Source organism: Hevea brasiliensis, chromosome 15 (genome assembly GCF_030052815.1).
Source record: "Hevea brasiliensis isolate MT/VB/25A 57/8 chromosome 15, ASM3005281v1, whole genome shotgun sequence".
Taxonomy (NCBI): domain Eukaryota; kingdom Viridiplantae; phylum Streptophyta; class Magnoliopsida; order Malpighiales; family Euphorbiaceae; genus Hevea; species Hevea brasiliensis.
This window is the reverse complement of record NC_079507.1, coordinates 71,409,849-71,428,934: the sequence shown is the minus strand read 5'-3', so window position 1 is coordinate 71,428,934 and position 19,086 is coordinate 71,409,849. Positions and strand designations below refer to the sequence as shown.

At 33.6% G+C, this 19,086-nt stretch overlaps 3 protein-coding genes across 4 annotated transcripts; all 3 read left to right on the top strand.

Annotated features, from left to right (window-relative positions):
- Positions 1 to 622: 622 nt before the first annotated feature.
- LOC110635386 (uncharacterized protein At4g14342) lies at positions 623 to 2,517 on the top strand. 2 transcript variants are annotated; one of them, XM_021784696.2, is made up of 4 exons: positions 623 to 780; positions 953 to 1,038; positions 1,123 to 1,246; positions 2,244 to 2,517. In XM_021784696.2, exons 1-4 carry the CDS (start codon positions 775 to 777, stop codon positions 2,289 to 2,291), a joined length of 264 nt encoding a protein of 87 aa, XP_021640388.1. In that variant the 5' UTR covers positions 623 to 774; the 3' UTR covers positions 2,292 to 2,517. The 2 variants fall into 2 exon arrangements, with proteins under 2 accessions (XP_021640388.1, XP_021640396.1); XM_021784704.2 differs by lacking the exon at positions 623 to 780 and having other exon boundaries at positions 947 to 1,038.
- A 153-nt stretch (positions 2,518 to 2,670) lies between these two features.
- On the top strand, positions 2,671 to 5,802 carry LOC110635372 (putative pentatricopeptide repeat-containing protein At3g23330). The gene has a single exon (XM_058136118.1). The coding sequence runs from the start codon at positions 3,192 to 3,194 to the stop codon at positions 5,481 to 5,483; it is 2,292 nt and encodes a 763-aa protein (XP_057992101.1). The 5' UTR covers positions 2,671 to 3,191; the 3' UTR covers positions 5,484 to 5,802.
- Positions 5,803 to 10,343: 4,541 nt separating this feature from the next.
- On the top strand, positions 10,344 to 18,146 carry LOC110635362 (casein kinase 1-like protein 10). The gene is made up of 14 exons (XM_021784668.2): positions 10,344 to 11,086; positions 11,216 to 11,256; positions 12,223 to 12,292; positions 12,441 to 12,589; positions 12,667 to 12,762; positions 13,756 to 13,826; positions 15,837 to 15,898; positions 15,999 to 16,062; positions 16,227 to 16,311; positions 16,503 to 16,629; positions 16,720 to 16,793; positions 16,916 to 16,976; positions 17,248 to 17,381; positions 17,494 to 18,146. Exons 1-14 carry the CDS (start codon positions 11,011 to 11,013, stop codon positions 17,773 to 17,775), a joined length of 1,392 nt encoding a protein of 463 aa, XP_021640360.1. The 5' UTR covers positions 10,344 to 11,010; the 3' UTR covers positions 17,776 to 18,146.
- The last annotated feature ends 940 nt before the right edge of the window (positions 18,147 to 19,086 follow it).

Genomic DNA, 19,086 nt, shown 5'->3' with positions numbered 1-19,086 from the left:
TAGTATAGATATATACTATTAGTTTAATATCGTAAAATATTTTTATGAAAAATGATTTTTTAGAAAATATTTTTCATAAAAAATATTTTTCATAAAAAATATTTTTCATATATAAGTTATGTTCCACCAAATAAATAGATTTTTAATTTAATGTAGAATAAAATTTAAAAACATAGTAATATGGAAAAATGATAACTCACGTAAAAATGGAAATTATTAAAGGCACTATGGGGCAATGACAAAAAAAAATGTCATTATTTATCATATAGGCTTTCTTTGCAATTATTTGTAAAAAAAATTCAATTAAATTTTTATAAATTTTTTTTTTCTATTTTTTAAAAATAATTTTCCACTAAGTTAAAAAAAACTTAAGAATTATAAAAAAAAAATTAAATTAAGATATATATATATATATAATTTTGACATGGCAAAATCTAAAAACAACGTCAAGGATGAAGCTTTTTTTTTTATTATCTACACAAAAAAATCTATTTCTCTTTATTATCCATAATTTTCTTATTTTTTCTCACTTTTATATAATAATATTTTATTAATTTCTCTTTTTGATTAGAAATAATAGATTAAATATATAACATAATTTCCCAAATTAGGCATTTGGACTTTGGCCAAAAAAATCCAGACCAATGGTAGAATTGTAATTAAGCTAACAAATGGTCGGCGGAAACCGTAAACAAAACCCTTTCCCAGGCGCCCGCTTGGTCTTTCTGTTACTTCGGTATCTTTCCAACTCTCCTCTCCTCTCCATTTCTAAATATGCAGGTAATTTTCGTCTGAATTTTTCTTTTATCTTTTAAAATTTTTGTATTTTGTTTCATGTGTTACCTTGAATGTAATTTCCAGATTCTAATATCATGAACTAAACCCAAACCCTAAATCTCGAAGTCGCCATGAGACCCATATTGATTTAGCATTTGTACTGGTATGTATGCAGGCCAGTGATAGGTTTAACATCAATTCCCAGCTTGAGCATCTCCAAGCTAAGTATGTTGGGACTGGTCACGCCGATTTAAATAGATTGTGAGTTTTCTATTTGATATCTTTTTGTTTATCGATATTGGTTGCTTTTATTAGAAGGAATTATTTATTCTTTTGTTTGTGCAGTGAGTGGGCGGTGAACATCCAGCGTGATAGCTATGCATCATATATTGGCCATTACCCGATACTGGCATACTTTGCTATTGCAGAAAATGAGTCTATTGGAAGAGAACGCTACAACTTTATGCAGGTTCCCCTCCCTCTCTCTTTCTCTTTGTGTTTTTTGAATCTCTTTATTTTATTTTATTTTACTTAAGTTGCTGTTTGAGGAGATGGAAACTGGAAGATAAGAAGATCGATTAGAATCAGGTGTGCTTTTTGTGGATTTTATGGAAGCTAAAGTTAGGAAAATCTTCAGCTGATTTAAGTGGTTTATGTTACTGTGATTAACATCTATTGTTGTACAAATAAGAGGGGAAATTGTTTACGCAAGTCAAAGGTTCTACAAGGTGAGAAGAGATGAAATTATTGATTTTGAAATATGCGAGAATATCTGATGACTAAGTTATGGGACTTAAAAGATATGGCCTTGTTGAATCTCAACTCAGTTGAAGAAAGAAACCTTAGACCGACTACTTGTAGTCAACTAGATTATTTTGGGTGTGTTCTTGCTGTTGAACATCTTGGGTAGGTTCACTATTAACGGTTTCCTTGCAAGTACAATTATGCAATACATTCTGGACAGTGCCTGTGATGTTGGCCCTTGCATACTTATTGGACTAATTTTGCATGGGAGATCCATATGAATAGCAATCACCCTTTTATGGAGATGTTGTAGATTTGAAATTAGATTTCTTATGATAATACTCACAGATTAGCTTTTATATATAGTGATTATTGGTAAGGTAAAAGCTTTGAGAATTTAAGGCCTCACAAAACATTGTATTGTGGTGGAAACTTTTATGTTTGGCAATGTTGGTATGCATAGTGTAGACTGTAGAAGCAATTAAGCAAATAGAGTTAAATTGTATAGAGTCTCCATTTGCCTCTGCATTCTCTTCATAAGTATAAGACGGACAAGCTTTTTGGTTGGTAGAGTGGTTTCTGGATGTTTAACTAAAACTAGGATCCTTCTATTCTCTCACTAATTCTTTTTAGAGAGAATGTATTAGCTTTGCAAATTTCTTGTGCTAGCTTATTATTTGTCATAATGACTGTCACCTAATGCTTCTTTTTAATTTGCGCAGAAAATGCTTTTGCCTTGTGGTCTACCCCCTGAAAGAGAAGATGATTGAGAATTCAGGCGATCAAGTTAGAACTGATTAATTCTATGGTCTTGGCTGTGAAGCTATTCGTTTGTGACATTGTTGTTTGTGTATGCTTGAAGGAATGGTAACTGTTAAGACAGCGATGAGTACTGAAATTATGGTCTCATTATGTGTTTGTGTACTTGGGAAAATATAATATTATTTATGGTTTCACATTTCTCTTTTAATAGCAAAAAAATGTATCTTTGAAGAATGATGCGTTCTTTTCAAGTAGAAAGCTGGAAGCCTCTTAAGCGAAAGAGCTGCCGTATGAGTTACCCTGTCCTATCCTATGTTCGATTGTATCCATTTTAGTTAATTTCATGATTATCAGTTGTTCTCCCCTCCCACGAAGAAAAAAGAAATAGCATGCGAGGTCTCGACTCTCAACATCCTTGCAATAGTGTAATCTTCGCAGACGTCTTTAGTAATTTGCACGGTAACAAAACCATGTTAGTTTTTAATACTGTGTTAATGAAGCAAATTCGAACCCCAACCCCCCGGTGCCACAATAGAAAGAGATTATAAAATGGAGTACAAAACTGTGCGGGGCTTTATAATCAACTCACCAATAATAAACATTTTATCTATCTGCGATCTAGTAGATCGTCAATGGTACAAGATCAATCATAGAATTATCAATAATAAAGCTCTAATTTAGTTGATGGTTTGAATCTCAGCCAGGACCAGCAGTTGGTACAATTTGGGATCCCTTGAAATGGAAATATGGGCTGGTGATTCCAATGCTTGCAGTTTTCAACCTGAAAAAAAAAAAAAGGGTTGTTCGTCATCTCTGTGGGTTACAAAGGAAACGTCTCCCTTCGTCCCTGTAAAGACTAAAGACGTTCCCTCTATGGTCTCCCCCCAGTCTCTCAACTGCACAAATCAATGACTTCTACGAATTCTCTCCTCAAAGTTCTCGTTAGAAGCCCCAACACTGTAAGCTCCAAATACCAAGCCAAACAGCTGCATGCTCAAATCCTCAAACTCAAACCTTCCTCTTCCACTCACCTGTCCGCTCTCATCTCCATCTACGCCAAATTTAAACTTTTACATGATTCTCTTCTTCTCTTCAGCACCCTCCACTCACCGCCAATTCTCGCCTATAAATCCATCATCAGATGCTACATTGCCCATAACCTTTTTGTTCAATCCCTGGGATGTTTTATGCAAATGAGAGCTTCTGGTAAATACCCAGATCATAATGTGTTCCCTTCTGTGGTCAAGTCTTGCGCCTTGTTGTTGGACGTAAAATTAGGCGAGTCTGTTCATGGGTGCATCATTAGGTTCGGTATGGACTATGATTTGTACACGTGCAATGCGCTTATGAATATGTATGCCAAATTTCATAGTTTGGGACTGAGTGGCTCGCATAGGAATGGCAAGCATAAGATGCTTGATGGAATGTCTGAGAGAATGTTTAGTAGTGAAGTTAGTGGCGAATTGATACACAAGTTTGAGAAACGGATGATGAGTATTGATCAAAATGTTAGTTTGAACAAAGTTAAATGTGTTTCGCCTCAAATTAATGGAAACAGCGAATTCACTGATCGATCTTACAGGGAAACTCATGATTCTTACATGGGAGAGGAAGAAAGGAGTACACGAATGGATAGTGTGAGAAAGGTTTTTGAGATGATGCCTAGGAGAGATCTTGTTTCTTGGAATACAGTGATTGCAGGGAATGCACAGAGTGGGATGCATGAAGAAGCTCTAATGATGGTTAGGGAGATGGGAAATGCCAACTTGAAACCTGATTCGTTCACTTTGTCAAGTTTGCTTCCTATCTTTGCAGAATATGTGGATGTCAGTAAGGGGAAAGAGATTCACGGGTATGCCGTAAGAAATTGCTTTGATGAAGATTTTTTTATTGGTAGTGGCTTAATTGTCATGTACGCAAGGTGCAATAGAGTGGAAGATTCATTATGGGTGTTTAGCATATTGCCCCGACAAGATGCCATTTCATGGAATTCTATTATTGCAGGGTGTGTGCAGAACAATCTGTATGATGAGGGCCTGAGGTTATTTCAGCAGATGTTGAAGGCTAAAGTTAAGCCTCGGCAGGTTTCTTTTTCCAGTATCTTACCAGCTTGTGCTCATTTGACAAAATTAAATTTGGGAAAGCAGCTGCATGGATATATAATTAGGGCTGGATTTGATGATAATGTGTTTATAGCTAGTTCACTTGTGGACATGTATGCCAAATGTGGGAATGTTAAAGTAGCTAGATGGATCTTTGATAAAATGGAGCTGCATGACATGGTGTCATGGACAGCCATTATCATGGGATGTGCTTTACATGGTCATGCCCATGATGCTATTTCCTTATTTGAGCAGATGGAAATGGGAGGAGTGAGACCAAACTATGTGGCTTTTGTGGCTGTGTTAACTGCTTGTAGTCATGCTGGTTTGATAGATGAAGCTTGGCTATATTTTAACAGTATGACTCAGAATTATGGAATTGCACCAGGCTTAGAGCACTTTGCTGCAATGGCAGACCTACTTGGTAGAGCAGGAAAGTTGGATGAAGCTTATAAGTTAATCTCCAGTTTGGAGAGACCAGTAGGAAGTGTTTGGTCAACGTTGCTTTCTGCATGTAGAGTCCACAAGAATGTTGACTTGGCTGAAAAGGTTGCCAAGGAGATATTTGAAGTTGATCCAGAGAACGTAGGAGCTTATATTCTCTTGTCAAACATATATGCTGCTGCTCAGAGATGGCGAGATGCATCAAAATTGCGAGTCTTTATGAAGGTTAAGGGCATAAAGAAAAATCCTGCTTGCAGCTGGATTGAAGTTAAAAACAAGATGCATGCTTTTGTGTCAGGAGATAAGTCCCATCCAAGTTGTGATAAAATATATGAGACTCTGAAAGTCCTACTAGAGAAGATGGAACAAGAAGGATATGTTCCTGATACAAGTGAGGTGTTTCATGATGTTGAGGAGGAGCAGAAGAAGCAATTATTGTATGGCCACAGCGAGAGACTTGCTATAGCATTTGGCATCATTAGCATCCCTGCTGGGACAACGATTCGAATCACAAAGAACATTCGGATGTGTGCAGACTGCCATACAGCAACTAAATTCATATCAAAGATAGTTGAAAGAGAGATAGTTGTGAGGGATAATAACCGCTTTCACCATTTCAAAGGTGGAAAGTGTTCATGCGGAGATTATTGGTGATAGGAGTGAGAGACGTCCTACAGTTTTCTGTTATCATTAGCACTCAGGCCAGGAGAAAAATTTGAACAACATTCAGGTCTGTGTAGACTTCCCATGCAAAGAGTATTTCATCTAAGATTTCAGAGAGGGAAATCATTGTAAGGGTTGAATTAACAATTTAACAAGACGTAGAAAATGTGATTTGGTCAGTCTATTTATAAGCCTTCACATAATCTAAGGGTAAGTTGCTCTCAGGTGCCAAAAAAAAAAAAACCTGTAATAACCTGCAAGTATGCAACTTGAGATGCGATTCATCTGTGTATTATTATTATTATTATTATTATTATTATTATTATTATTTAGCTTGTTTCAAATGTTCTATCAGCTATGCTCAAAGAGGCAGAGGGGTCAAGCCACATTCAGGCTTCATATTCAGTAACTGATGTCCAGTAGTTTATCACACTTTTTGAAGGTGATACACTTCTATTTGGCAAAGCAAGTGTGAACGAAGCTCAAGCTATCATGAACATCCTAAAAAACCATTCTGAAGCCTCAGGTCAAGAAGTCAATATCCAGAAGTCTAGCATTTTCTTTGGTTCAAACACATCTCAGCAACAGAGAAGAATCCAGCAGGTTTTACATCTTTCAGGAGCCGGTTTGATTCGCCGAGGAAGGATAAAATTGAAAAGGATATTGAATCCCTCATGAAGAAATTATCCGTCATATGTTGGAATGTGTGGAATGTAAGGAATGAAGCTATATATGAAGTAAGAGTCCCAGATCTAATGAAAAGAGCGAAGAAATCAAGGGCAGCCATTCAGGAATGCCGATTTCTGCCCGTTTACAAAACAAAAAGCACAAGTCATAAGTCAAACAGACACAAAGGCAGCACACAGTATCATCTGGCAACCTCCTCATGCCTCATTCCTCAAATTTAACTCCGATGCAATATTAACTAGAGTGAACAAAATCTTTTAGGCATTGGTATGCAGGGATCATAAGGGTAGGATGCTCCAATATATTGCGGAAATGCAGGATTTGTGGGTAGCTCACTCCTAATAGGAGAAGTTTTTGGGGGTTCAAGGAAGCAATTCGGTTGGCGAAGCAAATGCAAGCTACACAAATAGTCTTGGAGTCTGATTCATAAATCTCAGTAAAGGTGATCCGTGATCAGAAGTTCAAAACCAATGCTATTTATAGGGATGGTAACGGATAGGGTATTCGCAAAAATCATCATACCCGAATTTGAACTTGATTAATATTCTCAAAATTTGAATCCGTTTCAAATCTGAATAAAATTTATTCTCAATTACCGAACCCATTTCAAACACTATTATTATTATCTAGTAAATACCTAAACCCGTTTAATTATATATATATTAATAATCTATATAAAAAATAATTTTATTAATAATTTTTATTTTAAAAATTTAATAAATTTATAAAATATTTCAATTTTATTTTATAAGATTTAAAATATATAAAAATTTATAAATATTATTATAAAAAATAAATATTTTATATTTAATTAAATATTTATATAAACGGGTTTGGGTAACGAATATTCACATTCACATGTAAAACTCGAATTCGATCCGAACCCGTCACGGGTATTAAATTTCAAATTCGAATATGTTCTAAATTTGATTACATACTACTGAATCCGTTATATTAGAATTCGATCGAATCGAACACCAGTAAAAAATCTATGCCATGGCCATCCGTAGCTATTAGGAAATAGAAGCAATAGTAAACTATATCAGAAGACAAGTTCCCTCCTTTCAGTTATGGAACATCAATCTGGTTAGGAGAAAATTAAATGCAGTAGCTGACTGGATAGTAAATCACTTTCACGTAGGCTTTCCTCGTAACAACTTATGTTTTAACCCTCCTGCTCACTTTAGAGCATCTGCTGCATCTTGATTCCCCAAGGAAGCCATTTTCTAGTAAATACTATTTCTCTCCATTTGAAAAAAGAAAAAAGAAAATAACATGTTGGGGAAGATGGAAACCTTACAAATGGAAATGCAACGACAGAAAACTACTTGTCAGAAATTTGAGCCTGTGTCCAGTGTGGCGTTATACATAGCCACATTCCAAGAAGCAGAAAATAGCATCATGACTTTGACAAAATGATAGGCTTTATTATTCCTTTTTAAGAAAAAATTTAAAATTGAGGGTTATGAGAAAAATTGAAGCTTGAACCCGACTGAAATACCTTGTAATTGAAGGCTCAATACAGTGCAATTTTATGTAAATTTTGATAGTATTTGGTCTGATACTTCGTGATATGTCTAAGATCCTCTTTCTCTCTCTCTCTCTCTCTCCTGATTGTTTGTATTGTAATCTCTGGTGGATCAGGGATTTAAGAATCGTGCCTGCTTTTAAATTTTAATTGAAGCAGCTCAGGTCGTTCTATAATTTCTTACAGCAAATATGTATGTCTATCAATAATAGACCAAGTCATGGTAGAATTCACTTTTCTTGCAATTAATTATCTAAGATCCTCCTTGTCCACTGCCTTGCATTGCTTGTATTTGAATGATAGGTGGAACTCTATATTTTAAAGCAAGGCCCTTATTATTAATTTAGAAGCACAAATAATTGAAGTGAGGTATGCTGCTGCGTCTGCCTTGACAATGACATTAGCCTTATATGATAGGAACCCATTTCATTAAAAACTCATCACATCTCACTTCAATTTCAAGGAAGAATGCAAACCACAATATTTAGATGCATTTTATTTTTCTACCATTTTGGATGTAAAGGCGATACATACTTGCCTTTTTTGTTGTTCTTGGCATTGGTTGCTCATTAATACACAACATGTTGCATTTGTAGAGCTTGTATACCAATTGGGACTGATTCAGCTGATCACATTAATCTCAGTGGGGTGATGGGTGGTGTAATATCCAAGTCTTTCCCCAAAAACCATGATAGTGTCAACGTCAATTGCAATTACAAAAGGAAAGAGGTGAAAAAGGGGAAGAGTACATTTGAAAGTTTTATCTATTTTTGCTTTAAAAAAAAAAAAAACCCTTAAATTACTACTAAGAAACTCTTCTTAATTGGTTTCATTTCATCAATCCAAAATTGGTAGAGCATCTTTACAAGCTTGCAATTTAAAGCTGTTGATTTTAGCATTCTCACAAACATCTATTGTGCACAAAATTTCTTTGCTATTTATATATGCCTTCTTAGAATTTCCCACTGATTTTCTATCAGCAGTAGAAAATAACAACACTGCAATACACAATCACAGCCACTCAATTCAAATTTACAGTTAGAAAAATATCATAATCTTTTTCCTTCTTAAAATTTTCCATACCAAAAACAAAAACAAATTCTGATTGAAGATTTTAGTTTAATAGATAACTACAAACTTCAACAAACTTGTTCCAATCTTCATTTTTTTTTTTACCAAATTCAAAATTAACTTAATTAGCAAAAAATCAATCCACTAGTAATTGAGACATTTGTAATTGATAGAGAATGGGTATTGATACATCAATTTAATAATTTATGCCCAGATTAAGAGTGGTTTTCAAATTTTACACTTTTTTTTTTAATTAAGCATTCACACTAAATTGGGCATTTATTCTATTAATAACAGTCAATTGGCACCCACTGACAGAAGTGGCTTTAGATTTTCAAGCTTGAAGTCATTTTCAATCCCTAATTTTTGAACAGAGATTACATATTGGGGAACCACATCATCACCATTTTTACTCATATATATATATATATATAGCCTACTCCAAAAAGAATTTAGGCATTATTATTATCCCATCATCATTTCTTGTTTTATTATATTTAGTGCTCATTCTCACTTTGAATTGTTATACATAATACTCATTATTTTTTTTTTTTAAGGTTTAGCTTAATAATATAAATTTATTTTTAAAATATTAAATTTAAGATTTAATTAAAATTATGCATATTATATTTTTTAATAATATTAAATTATTTTCAAAATTACAAATTTAATTAAAATAAATAATAATAAATTAAATAAAAATAAAGTAATAAGAAAGAATTAAACTTTTCCTTTACCAATTTTTTTCTTTTTATATAATTATCAGTACATTCATTGAATTTTTGAAATATTTTTAAATTTGTAGTCTAATAATTCAATATTTATTTGATAAACCTCAAAAGTATAAAAAAAAAAACCTTACAAAATAAATGCTTTAAAATATCTTATAATATAATTATTTTATTAAAATCATTTGCTATATATAAAAAATTAATATTTTTCATATCAAAACTCATAATTATTAGAGGGTGTTTGTAATTTTTGATCTTATAAATTAAATTTATAGGTTAAAAAAAGAAAAACTTAAAAACTCACCTTTATATTTTGATACTTATAAACTAAATTTATAAATTAATTTGATTAAATATTTTATTATATTATTATTATTTAATTTTTAAAATTTTATCATAAATTTTATTTAATATATTTTTTTAATATTTTAATGATAAATATATTTATAAATTATATTTTATTAAATATATTAATAATTTATAAATAATTTAATTAAATATATAATTATTTAAAAACTTTAAATATTTTTAAATTGAAATTAATTTATAAATATTAAGTAATTATAAATTAAATTAAATAACTTCTTATGAAAACATATATAAGCCCAGATCTGAAGACTTTTAAAAAAGTACACTTTGTTTTTTTAATTTTCCCAATGATAATTATAATTAATCCTTTTTACTTATTAGTGAAGTAGATAGAGATTAGTGAAGTTAAAGGATATTTATGATATCCACCAATAAGTGGATGACAAGAATACAAACAACATTTTCTTTTAAAAATTTTCTTTAAAAATTAAAAAAAAAAAGAAAGTGTCCTCAAATAGGAATCACATTTCCCTTCAGTTCATCAATCATCAATCATCAATCATCAATCATCAATCGTTCTCTTTTGCTTTCTTTATCTTAAGCCTCTTAGCCCTCTCTCCCTTCTTCTTAGTATTATTCTTCTCCTAGAATCTGCAAATTTTCCCAGAAAACTTAATCCCTGTCCTTAACCCAGATCCTACAGGATCCCTAAATTCTTGCCGCAAATACCGTCTTCAGTAGATATTCTCATCTTCTTTATCAGTACCATCTCCCAAGGAAAAAGGAAAGGTTTATTTCACCCAGTACTTCCCTCAGAAACCTACCTCTCTTTTTTTTTTTTCTTCTTTTCTCTTTTTTACTTTGTCAAGAAAATGCAGTTTCATTATTCTTGATCCCTCATTTTCTTTCGCTGATTAATGGGTATTGCTTGGATTTCTCAAGCGACCTTTTGCTTTGCTTCTACTTTTTAGATACTAGTAGATTATGTTACATGGTTCTTTTTTCATATTTTGATGAGATGGGCTTGATTGCTCTGTGAAATGTTTAATGAAATTGATGGATCTGAGAGTAGCCGTGTTCTTCGATAAGGGAACAGTTTTCGGTCACTGTGGTTGTTGAATGTAATTGTAAAGCAGTAACGGGTGTTAGTATTTGATTGCTGTACTATAGCGTTTAATTGGGACTGCTAGTCATGGATCATGTTATTGGTGGCAAGTTTAAGCTTGGACGGAAGATCGGTAGCGGATCCTTTGGTGAACTTTATTTGGGTATGCACTTTTAGGGTTTATTCAGAAGCATTGCTCTGTTTAGATTACCACTATTCTTTTGCTGTTAGTTTTTGATGTTTATGATTCGTTTTCCTTTGTTTATGGTTGGCTTTTGTTAATTTGTTTCAGGCATCAACGTACAAAGTGGAGAGGAAGTGGCTGTTAAGTTGGTACGTTTCTTTTTTTTTTTTTTTCGGAGGGTTGCCTATTGATTCACTTAATCTTTCTGAAATGGCAATGAACTATCATGATTGGATATACTGGAAGTCTTATTATTAAAAGTTTGTTTATGAAGTAGCAATTATATCTGACAAGAAGCAGTTTGTTTCCCCTTCTTCTTTCAATAGTTTCGTTTGGATTTTGAAAAATGTACCCTGTTAGTTGATTTGCAATAATAAATTTGTGTATGTTTTGGAGTAGTGGGGTTAAATTAAATTAAATTCCTTTGGTTCTTGAAATGAGAAGGGAAAAGGAGAGAAGTGGAGGGAAATGGGGGAAACTTATAAACCTGTGATTTTCTTTCAAACTGGAGAGAAAGCAAAGTAAAAGCAAAGGAAGTGATGGGAAATAGTTATGAATTTATCAGTGCCTTTTATTTTCAAAGTTTATGAACATCAGCAAGGGCTTAATAAGAAAAACAACAACAAAAGAAACTTTGTTTCCTTCCAGTTGTAGGAATGGATCCAGATTAGAGGTAGATTGCCAAACATTGAATTTGGTTTAGTTCTGGTTCTTACGCAACTGTTGTTTTTCTTCTTTTTATCCAAACGGCTGGTTTAATGCTTCCCTGAGTTGATTTGTAATTTCTATACATGATATGATCTTCTCATTAGCATTGCTGAATAGTTTAATATGTATGATTATTACAGAAAGGGATATGTTGGAAAGAATTCATTTGAATTTGCAATGTAGCGTCTCTGTTCTTTAGCAGCGTACTTGGACATATGGTGCTAATTGACGGGCCGATCATCTTTTTGACTGGATGATGTTATAAGAAAAAAATGTGTCTTTGCTGTTTATATAAGTTCGAATTTGGAGAATTTACCCCACCCCAACCCCAAAAAAAAAAAAAAAAAACCCACCTTTCTCTTTTTTCCTAAGGCTTTTACTGACCTGCATTCTTATGTTTTACCTAGGAATCTGTGAAGACAAAGCACCCTCAACTTCACTATGAGTCAAAGCTCTATATGCTACTTCAAGGAGGAAGTGAGCTTCTTTTTTTTTCCTTTTCTTTTTCTAATATGTTAGCAGTTTTATGAATCTATCTTTGTTTGTGTCTATTTATTTTTTTCATAAGCCTACTCCAACTTATTTATCTTCTTTCTTATCTGCTTATGTTTTATCCTTTGTGAAGCGGGTATTCCCCATCTGAAATGGTTTGGAGTTGAGGCTGATTACAATGTCATGGTTATTGACCTTCTTGGGCCAAGCTTAGAAGACTTGTTTAATTATTGCAATCGGAAGTTTTCATTGAAAACAGTTTTGATGCTTGCGGATCAATTAGTATGTATGCCAGTTTTTGGAAAAGAGTTACTGGTGAAATAACTGCTGTTCTTATGCTTATTCACATTTTTGCGTAGATAAACAGAGTTGAATATATGCACTCACGTGGTTTTCTTCACCGTGATATAAAGCCTGACAACTTTTTAATGGGTTTAGGGCGTAAAGCAAATCAGGTAAGTTCTTCTGTTTAATGCCTTTACGTGAATGTATCCTCTCACTTATATTTTTGCTCATCAAATTTATTTGGACTCTTCTATACATGCGGTTCTAACTTCTAAGGTCTTATTTAAAATATATCTTGTCGCTTTTTTTGGAAACATCAGTTCTACTAGTGTCATCTAGTTGCCATAGGTACAAAAGCCATTGTTCCTGTAAAAATAACTCCTTGAATCTACGGTGCAAGTTTGCATAATGTAGATATATCTAAGTAGTAAGAATGGTGCTGAATCAATAATGTACTAAGTAAGATGAGCTGATGTGGGGAAATTTTCACAGATGTAACATTTATGTTGACTGCCATGACAGAAATCGCCCCTTTGGCCTTCGGCTTCTCAATTGTTCCATTTCTTTTCAATCTTATGCAACAACAGTTTACGTTGCCTTCCTTTTGTAGCGTTGACTTGCCAATTGATTATCTTTATTCTATGCCATCTTTTAACTTGTGAGAACATAATCAATGAAGTTGGAATTGTTAGCAGTTATAATAGTGAAATTTGAAAGAGATGTGGCATGATATTATGACTTTTGACTTTTTTAATTAATCTAAATGATGAGCTACTGAAATGCTATGTAACTTGTAAGGACCTGAAACAAGGAGAGAAGCAAGAAGGCATGCAAAAGTGTGAATAGTAACAATCATGTTGTATTTTTGGGTAATTAAAGTTGTAATTTTGTTAAGTGATGATTTTTCTAGTGTTTGACTATTGATTACAACATTCTTAAACATTTTATGAAGCTTAATTGAGATTGAGCTCTCTTTTTCAATATTCAATCTTGTATTCCGTTAGGTACTTTCTCTAAGTGATCTTGAAATTGAAAATGAAATGAGGCTTTTTTAGTCCATTTTATTTACTTGGCATTATAATTGGTACACTAACAGATCTTCAAGTATAGCATATCCTCATAGTTTTCCTTATTATTTTCGCTGTTTTTCCTCTTAAACACAGGTCTACATCATTGATTATGGCCTTGCAAAAAAGTACAAGGATCTTCAAACGCACAAGCATATACCATATAGGTAAGTACTGTTGCATTTTGTATTCTGTTGCATAATTTAACGTTTGGAATCCAGGATGCAGTGTAAATTTATTCTTTTGTAGTGATGCTTCTGTTACTAATCATTCTAGAATGCTACTAAGCTTTCTTATTTTCCATCATGGATTTCACTATTTGTTTATATATGTCACCATCGTGCCCGGTCATTCAACTATGGAAGCCATCTTTCTCATTAGAAGCTTGATGGAGAAATATAGAGATGTGAAGAAAGATCTACACATGGTTTTTATTGATTTTCAGAAGGCTTATGATAGTGTTCCAAGAGATGTATTATGGAGAGTGTTAGATCAAAAGAGAGTATCTATTAGGTACATACAAGTGTTGAAAGATATGTATGAATGAGCAACTACTATTGTGTGCACAGTGGGTGGAGACATGAGATTTTTCTATCTTAGTTGGATTACACCAAGGTTCAGCTGTAAGCCCTTATCTTGTTACATTAGTTCTAGATGAATTGACGAAACATATATAAGAGAGTATTCCTTGGTGCATGATGTTTGCGGATGAGATAATTCTGATAGATGAAACGCGAGAAGGAGTCGGTAGAAAGTTAGAGCTTTAGAGAAGTACTCTAGAGTCAAAGGGTTTTAAGTTAAGTAGAACGAAAACAGAATACATGCATTGCAAGATCAGTGAAGGCCGAACTGGTGATAGGGAAGGAGTTAGTTTGGATGGAGTGGTACTGCCCCAAAGTAATTACTTTAAATATCTCGGCTCAATCCTTCAAGTAGATGGGAGATGTGAAGAGGATGTTAGTCATAAGATTAAAGTCGGATGGTTGAAGTGGAGACGTGCTATGGGAATTTTATGTGATTGCAAGATTTCCAATAAGTTGAAAGGAAAATTTTACCATACAGCCATACGACCGATCATGTTATATGGTACTGAGTGTTGGGCACTGAAGGAGTTGTATACGTTTAAGATAAGAGTTGCGGAGATGAGAATGTTAAGGTAGATGAGTGACTATGCTAGACTAGATAAAATCCGCAATGAGAGTATTCGAGAAAAGGTAGGAGTTGTGCCAATTGAGGATAAGTTAAGAGAAGGGAGATTGAGGTGGTTTGGTCATGTGAAGCGTAGACATACGGAGGCTCCAGTTAGATAAGTAGAGCACATTGGGTTAGAGGATAGAAAAAAACAGAGGTAGACCTAAACTGATTTGGAAGAGAGTAGTACAATATGACCTAGAAGCATTACACATTTCCGAGGATTTAACCTAAAATCGTTTAGAGTGGAGAAAGAGAATCTATATAGCCGACCCCAAATTTTTGGGATAAAGACTTAATTGAGTTGAGTTGAGTTTAGTTGATATATGTCACCAAACAAAGATTAGTAAGTGTTGTATCTTTTTATCCATGTTTTTCCTTTCCTTAACAATGTTTCATCAACAAGTACCCTGCCAAGAGTATGCCTGTTGTGGGCTTGGTTCTTCTAGTGTCCTAAGGATATTTCAGGATTCATTTATCTCAGTGAAAGATCATAACTGTAATTTATTAAATTAGTTGTCTATCACAGTGGAAACTTAGCAACTTGTTATTAATGTGACAATTTTCTCTTTAAAGAAAATGATGGTGATGGAACAGAGACTCTAAACATTTGATGCATTTTGAGACGAATTCATGATCTCTGGGAAGTAAATAATTTTCAGCTTTTCCTAATCATTTTCATACGTGACTTGGGGTTGGTTCAAGCTTATGAATGACATCATACTTTTAAAATTGCTACCTTGTGTCACTGAGGGAAACCTAATTTCTGCATGCTGGAAATTTTTTTGTAAAGAAATTAGAAAGAAAAAAACTTGTTTATTTCCAAAACCTGCAATGTGGGAAGCCCCATACATTGAGACAACCTAATATATTGTTTTGTTAATACTTAAACAAAATTATATTTTTTCTTTACCATCTTTATTTTTTGAGCTTCGTTCTACTGTCTGTCATGAATACCATCTTCTTTCTTTTTTTTTTTGGTGCAGGGAAAACAAAAATCTCACAGGCACAGCTCGCTATGCCAGTGTTAATACACATCTTGGAGTTGGTGAGTGACGGCTGTACCTACTCATTGAATATGGTTGCTACATGTTGCTATAATATAATCAAATTTGATCCAACATTAACTGGTAAAATTTTAATTCCAGAGCAAAGCAGAAGGGATGATCTGGAATCTCTTGGATATGTGCTTATGTATTTTCTGAGGGGAAGGTTGGCACTTCACTGATTTGCCTCACTGTTTTTTTCAACTTCATTGACGTGTTTAACTTAGTTTTATTTGGCTTGGCAAGCCTTAGTTTCCCTTTAATGCACTCTTTGCTCATTAAAAAAAGAAAAAAAGAAATTATTTAACTTGGATTTCTTTTGATTTTCAGCCTTCCCTGGCAGGGCTTGAAAGCTGGTACTAAAAAGCAGAAATATGACAAGATCAGTGAAAAGAAGATGCTTACCCCTATAGAGGTATCATCATTTGCTTTTGCTACAACCCTCTAATGCTCATTTTCTATGATCAAATATATGGTATTAGATTGTGAATGAAGATCACTAGCACACGAAGACCAGTTATATTTTTAATTGTCAGCATATCCTGATGAATATATTAATATTAAACATGCTTTATTTTGCATGCATATGAATGAATTGTTTGGCAGTTCCTTTGCAAAAACTATCCTTCAGAATTCACATCATACTTCCACTATTGCCGATCATTGCGGTTTGAAGATACACCAGATTATTCATACCTGAAGAGGCTTTTCCGGGACTTATTTATTCGAGAAGGTTAACTTCTGCTCCTATGAGCTAATATTAAAAAGTATTCTGCTAAAATTTAGAATCTTATAGGGATTTTAAAAATTGTAATTGGTGCAGGGTATCAGTTTGACTATGTATTTGACTGGACTATATTGAAGTATCCTCAGATTGGCTCCAGTTCTAGAGCAAGGGTAAGTTAGTTTGTATGTAGTCATTTTTCTGAAAAAACATATATCTACCCTTCCATTTTCTTGATAAGTATATCTATGCTTGCATTATTGTAAATGATTGTTTTCTTTGCTACCTTAAATAGCCAAGCAGCAAACCAGCTGTAAATCCAGGTCCATCAGCGGAAAGAGTGGAACGACCTTCAGGTCCATTATTTTACTGCAATTTGATGCATGCTTATTCTTGAGCAAATATACTTTTGATAAATGACAAGAATTCTCCTTGTATATGAGGCGTTAATGAGGTCTCAGTATTGTTTTGCGATGCCTTAGTATGCTTCTATTGCATAGTGCCTTTTTCCTCTCTTTCTTTTGGAGGACTCTGAATCTTACAGTTTGTTGTAATATTCTTATTTGAACATGATAACAAGTTAGTCTAGTGCCCCAAGTGTCATGTGATTTTTTATGTTTCATCTAGTTGGTCAAGAGATCCGAGAAAGATTCTCAGGTGCAGTAGAGGCATTTGCTCGAAGAAATGGTTCTGGGCATACTTTGCATGGGGATCACTTGCGACACAGGTCTTCAGATGATGTGCCATCACCTAAGGATGTGGTGAGTGGTGCACTATGTATCATGCACATCTTTGCGCTTCATTTTATGCCTACGGTTGGATTTTGCTTCACAACTAATGCTCTTTTCTTTTCCCCCTTCCCCAAACCCCCAGCATCCTGATTCTGATAGGCACCGGTCTTCATCTCGAAATGGCAGTACTTCAAAGAGGGCTGTTGTATCAAGCAGCCGGCCAAGTTCATCTGGTGAGCCTAGCGAGAATCGGTCAAGCCGGCTACTCTCAAGCAGTGGTCGATTGTCCACAACCCACAGAGTGCAACCTGGGTTTGAGTCCAAATCGTCTACATTTAGTCGTGCTACTGCCACAAGAGGCGGTCGCGATGATGCACTTAGGAGCTTTGAGCTCTTGTCCATTGGCACAGGAAAAAGGAAATAAGGAAAATTTGTCAGATAGGAAGGGTTATCTTGTGTTAGGGATCAAAATTCCTATCAAGATCTGAGGATTATAATGGTTTGTTAGCATTTACTTTGTATATGTGTTCCCATTCTTGGGTTCCACTCATGGCAAAAGCTCCACGAAGTTTGACATGGAAAGACTATTGGACTCGTGCAGTATCTGTTCAGGGATTCTTGCAATTACAAGGTCCACTGAACTCGACCTTGAAGGACATGTGAATCATTTCGCATTAGGGAATTGTTTATATTGAGACATTGGTAACTTGTAATAAATATCACTATGTATTTTTTCCCTGAGGAAAAGATAATTTCAATTAATAGGCTAATATGGAATATGGTTTCTTCTCTGAATGCAGCTTTTTTTTTTTTTGTTTTTTTAATAATTTTGTGCATCATGCAATCTATGAGAAGAATCTTGCGTTAGTCTTGAGGTGGAATCTTGAAATTTGGCTAAGTGGCATTTCAACTTAGTGATGTGTAATAGTATCTAATTTGTTACTTTCTACGGTAGTAGATGATTATTTTTGTTAATATGACTATTATTAAAAAAATTTATATTTTTCCTTTTTACACTATTAATTTGATAGTTGCCAAGAAAAAGTCCTAAACGCCCCTTTTCTCTTTCCCCTCCATCTACCCATCAACTTTCTAGCTTATATGGAAGACTCTTTTATCTTACCAACCTCTTCACCAAAAAAAAAAAAAAAAGGTTCTCCTTCTGCATTGATCCTTCAAGGGATGTGGTTATAATTGCCGAGTTTGGGGATTAAATTCAGGATGAAATTTGGTTTATAATTTTCGAGTTTGAACCAGATCAGAACTATTTGAGGGGGGGATTAGTCCCAATTCTAATCCTTCCTCATAAGTCACGAATCAGATCGACCAAAATCAGCGGTTTGACTCGATAATCCTATTTGATTTAAGAATTACACATGATTCAAAGATCAATCAATATTTTCCTAGTGGGTAAAAACTATCAATAAATGCAAAAACGACTTAGCTCTTGACTTATTAAACCAGTTCCTCAATTAAAACAATTTTATTTTTGTCCGAAACATTTTTCTAATAAACAGTGGCGAAGTTAAGATATTATTATAATAAAAAAATTTGTAAATTTTCTAATGAATAAAGTTTAAATTAATTAATAAATAACTAATTGACAAATTAAAATATTACTAATTTATTAGGAAAATTTTAAATTTATAATTAAATATTTAAAATATACATATATAACTAACAAATTGAGTTAGGGTGCATTTAATTTAAAATTGTAATTTTTATATTATATTAT

Excerpts from the sequence above, each read along its gene's own strand:
- LOC110635386 (XM_021784696.2), top strand. Across the intron at positions 1,039-1,122 it reads CACGCCGATTTAAATAGATT|TGAGTGGGCGGTGAACATCC; the intron begins GTGAGTTTTCTA and ends TTGTTTGTGCAG. Across the intron at positions 1,247-2,243 it reads AACGCTACAACTTTATGCAG|AAAATGCTTTTGCCTTGTGG; the intron begins GTTCCCCTCCCT and ends TAATTTGCGCAG.
- LOC110635372 (XM_058136118.1), top strand. The coding sequence starts at position 3,192 with ATGACTTCTACGAATTCTCTCCTCAAAGTTCTCGTTAGAAGCCCCAAC.
- LOC110635362 (XM_021784668.2), top strand. The coding sequence starts at position 11,011 with ATGGATCATGTTATTGGTGGCAAGTTTAAGCTTGGACGGAAGATCGGT. Across the intron at positions 11,087-11,215 it reads CTTTGGTGAACTTTATTTGG|GCATCAACGTACAAAGTGGA; the intron begins GTATGCACTTTT and ends AATTTGTTTCAG. Across the intron at positions 12,293-12,440 it reads TATGCTACTTCAAGGAGGAA|CGGGTATTCCCCATCTGAAA; the intron begins GTGAGCTTCTTT and ends TCCTTTGTGAAG.